The sequence below is a fragment of the Ursus arctos genome, unplaced genomic scaffold, assembly GCF_023065955.2.
Source record: "Ursus arctos isolate Adak ecotype North America unplaced genomic scaffold, UrsArc2.0 scaffold_18, whole genome shotgun sequence".
In the NCBI taxonomy this organism is placed as follows: Eukaryota; Metazoa; Chordata; class Mammalia; order Carnivora; family Ursidae; genus Ursus; species Ursus arctos.
The window spans coordinates 56,019,516-56,030,595 of record NW_026622852.1 but is presented as its reverse complement, the minus strand read 5'-3'; the positions used below and the strand labels follow the sequence as shown (position 1 = coordinate 56,030,595).

The window sequence follows — 11,080 nt, the reverse complement described above, 5'->3', positions numbered from 1 at the left end:
GAAGTCATAAGCGGACATCAGAAATACACACGAGGGAAGTGATTCAGGGAGAAGAACTAAGACCACGGACTGAAACGCGGATCTACACAAAGAAGTGTAGAAACGGGAAGCTCAGTACAGTAAAAATATGTCTTGGTTTTAATTGTGCTAAGAAGTAACTGACAAACTGAGGGGGAAAAATAGCAATGTACCAAATGTTTCTAGCACATTTTTTTCTTTAGTGAGCTCTATGCCCAGTGTGTCTGAAACTCAAGACCCCAGATCAGGAGTCACTTGTGTTACCAACTGAGCCAACCAGGTGCCCCTGCTTCTAGCACATTTGAAAGTAAATTGTATGGGGCGCCTGCCCGGGTGGCTCAGTTGGCTCAGCATCCAACTCTTGATCTCAGCTCAGGTCTTGATCTCAGGGATGTGAGTTCAAGTGCCATGCTGGGCATGGAGCCTACTTAAAAAAAAAAAAAGTAAATTGTACAACGGTGATAGTAACTGCACAAAACAGGGGAAGGAAGATAGGGGTCTATGTGTGGAAAAAGCAGACCTTACACTACATTTAAAGGTGCACATAAAAAGCAGCCCTTACCATAACTTGCACCCAAATTTCAGTTTCTAAACACCAGTCGCCAATAAAAGAAACCAGGAGCCCTTGGGGAAGTGCCGGATTCCAGGGCAGAGGCAGGGAAACCGTAAGGTGAGCCTAGAGCATGCCGTTAATACTAGAAGGTGATGCAGTGCTTAAAAAAAAAAAAAAAAAAAGACACAGGAACAAACATAAAATTGGTCTCTATGGCCAACACTGGAATAACCTGAATAACAAAGGGGCAACGCCATCATGATATAACCCAAGAATAAAAGAAACACCCATAAGCCCATACTGATAGAAATAACTGAATAAATAAACGGGAGAGAAGAGACAGCTCTCTTTTCACCACAGAATCCCAGTAAATAGCAGAAGGAATGAGGGAAATAGAAAATCACCGAGAACCTCGCATGATCATTGCCCCAGGCAAGACCCCCCCCAGATGCTGAGCCGAGCAGGTGAACGTTGTTTAAGCAGAAACAGTACCTGGATAGTCTGGAAGCACCTCCTTCAGAACACTTCCCAGGTACAAAGGGAAGGGCAGTAAGTTTACAGTGGGAGCCCTGGCCAGCAGCCCGCAGCCAGCTGATCAAGGTTAACATCAGCAGTGACACCTGAGGACGTCACGTGCCCCGCGTGAGGCCCGCTCCTCGGCGGTCCCCCCACCCCCACACAAAAACTCCATCGCACCAAGAGAAAACCTCAGGGGTGCCGGGCTGCCTCAGTCGGTGGAGTGTGTGACTCTTGATCTTGGGTTGTGGGTTCGAGCCCCACATTGGGTGTAGAGACTATTTTTAAATTTTTCTTTTTTTAATTTAAGAAAAGGGAAAACCTCAGACAAATCCACCAGAGGGGCATTCTACAAAACATTTTGATGTCTTCACTTTCGCACAGTGAGCATTTCCATTTGGTTCTTTTTTTTTTTTTTTTTTTTTTGAGGATTATATTTTTAAGCCCTCTCTACACCCAACGTGGGCCTTGAACTCACCACCCTGAGATCAAGGGTCACATGCTCTGCTGACCAAGCCAGCCAGGCGCTCCCTTCGCATTTGGTTCTTTTAAAGTCTACAGTTTTTTCCTCTATCTTTTCTGTTGTTATGCACATTATTCCATGGGCTTTCTCTTCAAATGGTTCTTAAACTTTTCATTTGAAAGTGATTTCAGACTCAGCGGGAAGTTGCAAGGCTGGCACAAAGGACCTTCGTTTCCGGGCGTCTTTGCCCAGCGTGCAATCCCATTCCGGACTGCGGGCTGCATTCAGTGGCGACGTCATCCCCTTTGTAGACTTCTTTTTCAACTCTCCAAATCGGTGGATCGTCACTAGTTCCTCAGACGTGACTGGGCCCGTTTGCCACACCGGTTGACTCTTCCACACCTGGCAGATTTCCTCAGGGCCTTTGTCGTCTTGTGAATTCACCTTCAGCAGGAGCTGTCTTCACAGCGCCCTGCGTGTGCCCTGGGACGCGAGCCAGTTTCGCACCTGCCTCTATGGACCCTTACGGAAGTTCCCAGCTCAGGACCCCATTATGTTAGTTTCTCCGCTGGGGGCTTCTGCTCCGTGGGGGTGGCCCACGTGCAATGCACATGCAGGGCTCCACTCTCTTAGGGATGACCTGACCCAGAGCCAGCGGTATCATGGTTGGCTCAGGTTCACCAAAGGGCAGTCAGTCCCTTTCAGGCTCCAGCTGTCTGCAGAGAGCCAGTGGCTTTGACCCCCGCCCCCAAGGCTGGTCCTGGCCCCTTCATAGGCAGCTGGGCTTCAACCACCGTCTGGGAGGACGTTCCTCATTCGAGGGCCCGGGTATCCTATTTCTCTTTCTTGTCCTGGAACAGAGAGAGGATGCACTTCTCAGTGTTGGGAGGGTGCCTGAGTGTGGCTCTGGGTGTGTTGACTTCCTATGAGCTCAGCTATCTTGACTGGAAGCCTTGGGCCAGCCATGTGATCTCTCTGCTCCTCAATTTCCCCATCAGGAAAATGGGATAATAATGGGACCCATATCACAGGGCTGTTGTGAGACTTCACCGTTATTTAAGATATGGAACCAAGCCTTGTTTATCATCCCACTGTCTAGCCATAGCCCCATCAGACCAGAGAGCCAACACTGGAATACAAAACCACTGCTTTCCCTGGGTGAGTGGTGATGGGTGATGGGTGATTTTAGTTTTATCTGTGTGTGCGCACGTGTGTGCATTTTCTGCAATGAGCGTGGGTTAATTCTGGGATGAGGAAGACGGCGGTAAATGCTACTTAATACGCTGACACCTGGGGCGCCTGCGTGGCTCAGTCGGTTAAGCAGCCTGCTCTTGATTTGGGCTCAGGTCATGATCTCAGGGTCCTGGGATGGAGCTCTGTGCTCAATGGGGAGTCTGCTTGACAATTCTCCCTCTTCCTCTGCCCCTCCCCCAGCTCGTGCTTGCTCACTCTCTCTCTCTCAAATAAATAAATCTTAAAAAAAAAAAATTGACACTTGGTCAGCTCTTCACGTGCTGAGTGCCAGCCTGTGTTCAATAAAAGCTTAAAGACCTACTTGGAACAAACGGACATTTTTGCAAGTGATTGGGGCTGGCGCAGGGGGTGGGGAAGGAGGGCAGCCTTGGAGAGCCGGAGGTGGGGGATGGTGAGGGCAGGAGCAGAGGATCCCAGAGGGTTGTCACTGTTCCCTTTTACCAGTCCTGCCTCCCTTGCTTCTGAGAGACCCAACGGCTGCTCAGCCCCGGGCCCCACTCCACAACAAGACACGTTTGCCACACATAGCAGAGGCTCAGCCCAGCCGGCCGGCCAGGGCCTGCTCTCGCGGGGCTTCTGCTCTCCAGACAAGCACCACGCACCGGGTTGCAGAACCCACGGCTTCACTGCCGCTGTGCCAGGGGCCTCCCAGGAGAAATGCCCAGGCCACGGACGACCTAGACCGGCCTTGCCCGGTCCAGCTGGGGAGGGATGCTGGGAAGAGTCGGCCCTCCAAAGGGTAGGATGGGCCCGTGGGGAGGAAGGGTCCTGGCCTGGGGCTTGGTGGGAGTCTGTGAGAGTCAGACAAGAAGTGGTTGGGGACTGGTTGGTCAGCAGGTTTCCTGTCTCTGAGAACTGGTTAGCCTTGGAAGGGCAGTGTCTCTCCAGGCCTGTAAGTCCCCAGTTGGCCAGAGCATCAAGAATACAAAAAAAGAAAAACAAAAACAAAAATAGTTAATATAATTGGGCCTGTGAGGAACGGATGCCGAAGAGACAAACACAGAAGGGACGCGAACCCAGAAGGGACGCGAACCCAGAAGGGACGCGAACCCAGAAGGGACGCGAACACAGGACGGGCGCCTCCTCCGGGCCGGGCCCTGCACCAAGCCCACGGAGGGCTTCCTGGCATAAAAGCAGCTTGTCAAAGCCCCACTCTTTGGTTTGAGTTACCCAATCTGGCCCTAGCCCAGGACCCCCAAACCACCCCACCCGCAGACCCTAAGAAAGGCATGCGCCCCCAGGTCCTGCCTCTCTGTCTACACTCTGCCTTGACCTCCCTGTGTGGCCCCCGAGGCTGGCCCTGTGGGCAATAAACGCCTCTATTCCAATTTCTCTGTGGCCTACTGAAACTCTGCTCGCCCTTCAGCGCCCTGAGCTCCACTTGACAAATGTTCATTTTAAAAAGTCATAGCATTGCCCTGTTTGGGAAGAAAGGAAATTCAGAAGAACCACATACCTGCCAGAGGTCACTCAGCAGAGCAAGGGTTGAGCGCTCTCTGAGCCCGGAGCCTGGCTCCTAACCCGGCTCGCTCACGGTGAGCAGGAAGGGCCTGCTCAAAACCTCTCTCATTTTGAGCTCCTGCATAAGTTCCTCTCATGTCCCTTCATCAGCTTTAGTCTGTCCAGGTCACAGAGCTCAGGCGGCCCCAGGCCCCTAGCACCCCCACCCCCTGATCAGCAGAAGCTGTCTGTAACCCCTCCGGAGATGGGTTAGTGTTTCCCAAGTTACATAAATGGCGACTTTGCCTGGTGTCTGCATGTCACTGTAGTCCCTCTGGCTTCATACCTCGTCAAATATTCATGCAGGGCTCACAGCGCATCAGGGGCTCCATCCACAAAGAGAGTCTTGATGCCTTGAGGGAAGTATAGAATTTGAATCCATCAGCATTTCCCTTCTCTGTGTCAGGCACCGGGAGTTCAGGGGTACCCAGCGGACTCGGTCTCGGCTTCCTTGGCTCACAGCCCGCCTAATGCAGGAGTCATCGCTGTCACCACCACGTGCCCGGGGAGGTTAAGGAGGCGACACTTGCTGCAGAGGCCGTGGGGAACCACTGAAGGCGGGGGTGGGGGGGATGAGCGGCACGATCAGGACAATGTTAGGAAATTGACGGCCCCTGTGGAGGACGGGCTTCAGGAGCTAAGGGAGGCAGGCTAAGGGGCTGTGCGCTGGCAGGGAGGGCCGGACACATGGCGAGGACGCGAGATAGGAGCCGAAGCCATACCGCGCTGCCGGGGTTACCGCCCACGAGGCCGTAAAGTCGGTGAGTTTCCGACTCCGGGCTCAGGAGGCTGACTTGCCGGTCCTGGCGCTACCCTCGCCCCGACCCGGCCCTGCTGGGAGGGGTTGAATCATCCCCGACGCCCCCAGGCACCGGAGGCGCGGATGGAGGGAACTTTCGCGGTCACCGCCTCTGCTGGGGAGGCGGCGCCGCATCCGGAGACTCGGGCAGCCAGCGGCGCTACCGAGTGGCTTTCGTCCTTTCCAGCAAACCCGCAGCACCAGGGGCCGCGGGCAACCCAGCCGCAGGCGAGCCGACCCGCCGCAAGCGGGCGCAGGGCCCGGGGTCGCCTCGGACTACAACTCCCGCCGCACCCCGCGCGCTCCCACCGCCCCGCCCCCGCCGCGCCGCGCTCCTCCCGGAAGTGGAGCCTCGGGGGGCGTCTCCGACCTTCCCGCGGGGGCGGGCGGGCCGGCTGGTTCGGGTAGGCGGCGGGAGTCAGGAACCTGATGCCGGGCAGCGGAGCCCGGGATGGCTTCGGCTGGAGGCGGCGACTGCGAGGGCGCCGCGCCGGAGGCGGACCGTCCTCACCAGCGGCCCTTCCTGATCGGGGTGAGCGGCGGCACCGCGAGCGGGAAGGTAAGGGGCCGCGCGGCCCGGTGGGGCCTGCGTGCCACCTCGACCCTCGGCCCCCTGCGACTCGGAGCGGACCGATCCAGCCTCCAGCCGGGCAGGAGACCCCCGGCTCCTGGCTGCCGAGGCGCCTCCGCTAGGGCGGGAGCGGAGGCTGCCAAGGCGCCTTCCCCGGGGCCCGGAGCGGAGGGGCGAGGGGCTGCGGCCGTCGTGGGCCAGGCCAGGGCCGGGGTGCAGGCAGGGCGTGGAGCGCTTGCCCTCGGGCTCCCCGCAACCTCCCCGCTGGTGTCGTCCCGGGCCCCCGGGTGCGTGCTGCCCCTGCCGGCGCCGCGCGGCCTTCCCCCCAGGCCAGCCCCACCTGCCAGTGGCCTGCTGGGCAGCCCCTGGGGGCTGGTGGGTCAGTGTCTCCAGAGGCCAGCTCCGTGGCAGGAGGGGCAGGTCCAGGCGGGAATCGTGTTTGTGTATTCCCAGTCCACTGTGTGTGAGAAGATCATGGAGCTGCTCGGCCAGAACGAAGTGGACCACCGGCAGCGGAAGCTGGTCATCCTGAGTCAAGACAGGTTCTACAAGGTCCTGACCCCAGAACAGAAGGCCAAGGCATTGAAGGGGCAGTACAATTTCGATCACCCAGGTGCAGCTGAAGACCCTGAGGGGAGTGAGGGAGGAGGACAGACCAAGGGGACTGGCTCCGGGGTTGGCCAGCGATGCGGAGAGATCCCCGTGGTTCCGTGACATTTCTAAGGTAGCCTGAGCTGGAGCAGGCTGTGTGATTAAGTCAGAAAGAACTTTGCTTCGTTCCCTGCACCCCGAGCAGCGCTGCAGGAGCTGCCGGCTCCCTCAGTTGGAGCCAGTCACCACTGCTCTGCCATGACTGTGGTCATGGAGAAATCCCCCCACCTTCCTGCTGTGTGGGGTCCTTTGTGCACAGCACATCCTCTCCCCACCTGCCCTGGGGCAAAGTCCTTGAGAGGCTGGCAGGGGAAGCAGTGGGTAAACAAGAGGGCCATGTCTGGTCTGGTCTGATCAGGGGTCAGGTGCAAATGAGGTAGACAGATGAGGGGAAAGAGCCAGCCTCCCCTGGCCTGCCACTGCTAGAAGATTCCACCCTGTGGCTGGCTCCCATGTGAGAAGAAGGCCTGAGGAGCATCAGTTAGTGGTTATTTCCCAGAAAAAGAAGCAGGTGCCTGACCCACCTACCTCCCAGTGCTGGCCGATCCGAAAATCCCTGGGTCCAAACTTCTGCGTGGGACAGCAGCCTGCTAATGTGAACTGCAGGGGCAGCCCACAGTCCAGATGTTCCTGAGGGTCGTTGGTATGGCCAGCACCACGCTGTGGCTGCCCCCCCCCCCCCGGGACAGAGGAAGTTCGCTCCCACCCCCAGCGCAAGGACGCCTGGATAGTCTTGCCTTTTGTTCCGTCCCTGCAGATGCTTTTGATAATGACCTGATGCACAGGACTCTGAAGAACATCGTGGAGGGCAAAACTGTCGAGGTCCCAACCTATGATTTTGTGACCCACTCAAGGTGAGCAAGGTGGTTCCTGGGAGAGGGACCGGGGGCCAGCTAGCCTGTCCCCTGCTCTGATTTGTCCCCCTCCACGAGGTACGTGCCCGGGGACTGGAGCCTCCTGTGCCTGGGGTCCCCAGATCCCGTAGCTCTAGCGGGGCCCATCTCCTGGTGTCGCCTCGCAGGTTAGCAGAGACCACGGTGGTCTACCCCGCAGACGTGGTCCTGTTCGAGGGCATCCTGGTGTTCTACAGCCAGGAGGTCCGGGACATGTTTCATCTGCGCCTCTTCGTGGACACGGACTCTGACGTCAGGCTGTCGAGAAGAGGTAAGGCGGCCGCAGGCCTCTCTCTCGTGCTGGCTGAGGCCGGCCGCGAGTCCTGACCGCCTTGCTCCTTCTGCCTCAGTTCTCCGGGACGTGCGCCGCGGGCGGGACCTGGAGCAGATCCTGACCCAGTACACCACCTTCGTCAAACCTGCCTTCGAGGAGTTCTGCCTGCCGGTACCTGTTTCGCTTGCTTGGGGACCCCTTTCCTCCCTTTTCAAGAAGACCCTTGGCGCCCTGTTCCGTGAGAGCCGAATCATGGGGGAGCGGGGTCTGATTTACGAACGGAGAAGTTAGCTTATTATGCCTCCTCGCAGGAACAAGTTCTCCGCTCTAAAATCATTGTCTGTGCGAGTCCCTTCCTCTGTCTGGAAAAGCCCCTTGGCCCCCAGGTCCACGCAACTCCCCTCTTCCCTGCTTCAGGCCTTTCTCCACGCCGCCTGCGTGACCCTCCCAGGGTCACCCCGAGGACCCTTTGCTCCCGGCCCACCTGCTTTCCGCCCTCCAGGGCGCCTCTGGCTGGCTGAGGCTCGCTGCGCCTTGCTTGCCCCCCCTCGGAATGGGGAGCTGCACAGGGGCAGGGACTCGTGTCCGTCCCCCGCCCACACGGGCACGTCCGTGGCACGGCGCAGGCACTTGCTGACCCCACCCATGCCACCTGTTCCTCCAGGCTGCTCTTGGCTGGCACTCAGCGGCCTGCGGCCGTGTGTCTTTCCCTGCACTTTCCAGCTCCTACTGGATAGGACTTACAGGTGGTTTGAAAGGGAAGCATAACATTGCGCTTCTTAAAAGGAAAATACAGCACAAAGGAAACGGAGCCAGGGTCCCTGCTTCCGTCGAGTAGACAGATGAGTTCTGTCTGCTGCTGTTGGAAGAGAACGTTTTTTTACATCCACGGTGTCCGGAAAGTGATTAGAAAAGTAAATTGATAACCCTACTGTCTCTGTTATTCGCAGAACGAAAGACATTGGCAGAGCAGGTAGTTTACGGTAAAACTCGACACCCAGTCCCCCCGGGTGACTGTGTGTGGAGGCTGTGCCCCAGCACTGACCTTGAACTTCCCGCTCCCTTTACGTGCAGCCACCCACCAAGTCCGGCCGGGGTGACCGTGTCCCTCCCTGTAGTGCGACCTTCGTCAGCTCTTCTCCTGCCCCTCTCCAACCCCTCTTCTGCTCCCCACCAGCGAGCACCCCCCGTGAAGCCAGCCTGGCCCTCCCGTGCTCGTGGCTTCGGTGGGTCCCCACTGCCTGTAGACACAGCTGCCCCAGGATCTGGCCCATGTCCACACACCCGCTACACTGAACAGTCAGCCCATCTCAGACTGCTTCCTTTTTCTCTCCCTCTGCTTGGCCTGATGGAGGTGTGTCCCCCTCAGCAACGTCTGGTTGGGGTCCCTCCTCGGTGGCCCTGTTCCTCCTGGTGTCTCTGTCCCCGCCCTCACCTGGCGGAGCACCTGCAGGGACCGGGTGTTAGCGTGGAGGCAGGTACGGCACAGGGCTTCGTACGTACTGTCCAGGGGGTATGCCTCACCCGTCTCCTGCTCCCTGCTCCGGGCTTCTCGCAGAAAGGTTCCTAGTTCCGGAGGAAGAGGGTCACGTGTGGCAGAAGGGTGCCACAGGTCACTTGGCTCAGTAAGCGTTAGCACAGAACTGTCCCCGAGATGGTGTTCCCAGGAAAATGCAGGAGCATTTCAGAGACGCCGGGGGAGAAACACATCTTTTGGCTTCCTAGGCTTCTCCTCCTGCCTCACACCTGCCTAACACCTGAGTCCTGGTCCCAGCCACCCCCGGGACTGCTCTCCTGCCGTCGAGTCTGGTGTCGAACAACCAGAAGTCCCCAGGGGGACAGATATCCTGAGATCTGCTTTTTGCCTTGCAGACCAAGAAGTATGCGGACGTGATAATTCCTCGAGGGGTCGACAACATGGGTAAGGACCGGGCCTGACCCCTTGGTCTGCTTCCCGGGGCCCGGGAGCAGACCCTGCCGTGTCCTGGCAGTTAACGCTGAGGTGATGAGGGTTGCCATCCCCGTACGTTTATGGCATAAGTTCAAAGAATACTTAAAAAATATATTTAACACGTTGGAGAGCTTGAACGGACGCCCTCTGATTTGTCAGTTATCTGATACCTGTACTGACTGGGACCCGCTCGTTGGCAGAAAGCGTTTTGCGCGGGCTCTTGGGGAACAGAAACCCCGCAGACCGGGCCGGGCAGTGGTCTTGTGCGCCTTCCCCCACCCGCGGGTTTCTGTCCACTGAGACTCAGCGCCGCCGGGAAGCCTTCATGGGAAGCGGGTGCCCTGGGCCCCGAGCCGCTGCGGGCCCTGCGGCCCCGGGAGCCGGCAGCAGGTCGAGCCCGGCCTTGAGGCGTGGAGGGGGACGCACGTGGCTGAGCGCTCCGTCTGTCTTTGCCGCAGTGGCCATCAACCTGATCGTGCAGCACATCCAGGACATCCTGAGCGGCGACCTCTGCAAGTGGCAACGGGGGGCCAACGGGCGGAGCTACAAGAGGACGTTCCCTGAGCCGGGAGACCGTCCCGGGGTGCTGACCTCTGGCAAGCGATCGCACCTGGAGTCCAGCAGCCGACCCCACTGAGGAGCGGGGTGCTCCGCCCCTATAAACGCAACCGCTGCTTCCTCTGGGCGCCAGATGGTACGGACGGGATGGGACGGGGATCACAGTGGTCCTCGCTGCACCTGTTACACTCGACGGGATGTTGGCACGCCCTCCCGACGTCTACACCTGCTTCCTCACGTTAAGGAGGGTTAGAAGTCTAAGTTACTGAGAAATGCCCCAGAACGTGTGGTGAGCTGGTCACATCTTTTGGGAACATGGAGCACACAGCCTGGTCGCCGTGGCTGTCCCAGTGTGTGACAGGAACCCACAGAGAGAGAGACCCTAGGTCGACCTGGTTCCCACACACATGCAACTGAAACAGAGGTTTGAGGAGCGAGTACTTCCCCTTTCTATGTGTTACACGTGCGAGTGTTTCGTTATTTATTCTCCCACGTGAGCTGTGACCTAGTAACCGAGTTTCGTGCCTCAGCAGTGGCAGACCGATGTGAGGAGCCACAGAGAGCTTGCCTTCCTCCTGGGCTGTGCGCCAAGGAAGGAGCCCCGGGAACAAGCCTTTCCTTAACCAGCATCAAACGCAACACGGGAGGGGGTGGCGGGAGGCAGGCTGGCGCATGCCGTCTCCACACGCGGGCCTGCTCGGGAGCCGCCTGGGCCCCGGGTGCTGTGTGGCCAGGCATTCCCCGGGGGAACCCCGGGCCACGTCCAGGGCACAGCGTCCAACACCAGCCAGTCTCCTCGCGCACACTGAGTCCCCGGCTGCACGCGTGATGCCTGTGGCCGGTGTCGTCCTGATTTGTCTTCCCTCCCAAATGGCACCGTCTGTGTAAAAGTGACGCTTTCCCCTCGCCACCGGCTAGGCTGCATGGGCACTCCCGGTTTCCTCCCGTCGAGCACTGAGTGTAGTTGCGGATAGGACCTCAGTAGAGCTGGGCCGTGGCTGCTTTCTGACGGCCGTGTGACAGTCTCATCAAGCTTACTGTGCCCTTTTGCAGAATGAATAAATAACACCAAATACCAG

General features: G+C 58.3%; 1 protein-coding gene and 1 long non-coding RNA gene across 3 annotated transcripts; one reads left to right on the top strand and one right to left on the bottom strand.

Annotated features, from left to right (window-relative positions):
- Positions 1 to 1,376: 1,376 nt before the first annotated feature.
- LOC130543997 (uncharacterized) lies at positions 1,377 to 5,383 on the bottom strand. The gene is made up of 2 exons (XR_008959838.1): positions 4,591 to 5,383; positions 1,377 to 2,401 (listed from the first exon to the last, which is right to left on the bottom strand). It is a non-coding gene; the product is annotated as an uncharacterized LOC130543997 (long non-coding RNA).
- A 62-nt stretch (positions 5,384 to 5,445) lies between these two features.
- UCK1 (uridine-cytidine kinase 1) lies at positions 5,446 to 11,079 on the top strand. Of its 2 annotated transcripts, XM_026514229.4 has the most exons (7): positions 5,446 to 5,662; positions 6,128 to 6,287; positions 7,083 to 7,179; positions 7,347 to 7,489; positions 7,569 to 7,663; positions 9,365 to 9,413; positions 9,902 to 11,079. In XM_026514229.4, exons 1-7 carry the CDS (start codon positions 5,555 to 5,557, stop codon positions 10,078 to 10,080), a joined length of 831 nt encoding a protein of 276 aa, XP_026370014.1. In that variant the 5' UTR covers positions 5,446 to 5,554; the 3' UTR covers positions 10,081 to 11,079. The 2 variants fall into 2 exon arrangements, with proteins under 2 accessions (XP_026370014.1, XP_044245619.1); XM_044389684.3 differs by lacking the exon at positions 7,569 to 7,663 and having other exon boundaries at positions 5,461 to 5,662.
- Position 11,080: the final 1 nt, after the last annotated feature.

Excerpts from the sequence above, each read along its gene's own strand:
- UCK1 (XM_026514229.4), top strand. The coding sequence starts at position 5,555 with ATGGCTTCGGCTGGAGGCGGCGACTGCGAGGGCGCCGCGCCGGAGGCG. Across the intron at positions 6,288-7,082 it reads GTACAATTTCGATCACCCAG|ATGCTTTTGATAATGACCTG; the intron begins GTGCAGCTGAAG and ends CCGTCCCTGCAG. Across the intron at positions 7,180-7,346 it reads GATTTTGTGACCCACTCAAG|GTTAGCAGAGACCACGGTGG; the intron begins GTGAGCAAGGTG and ends GTCGCCTCGCAG.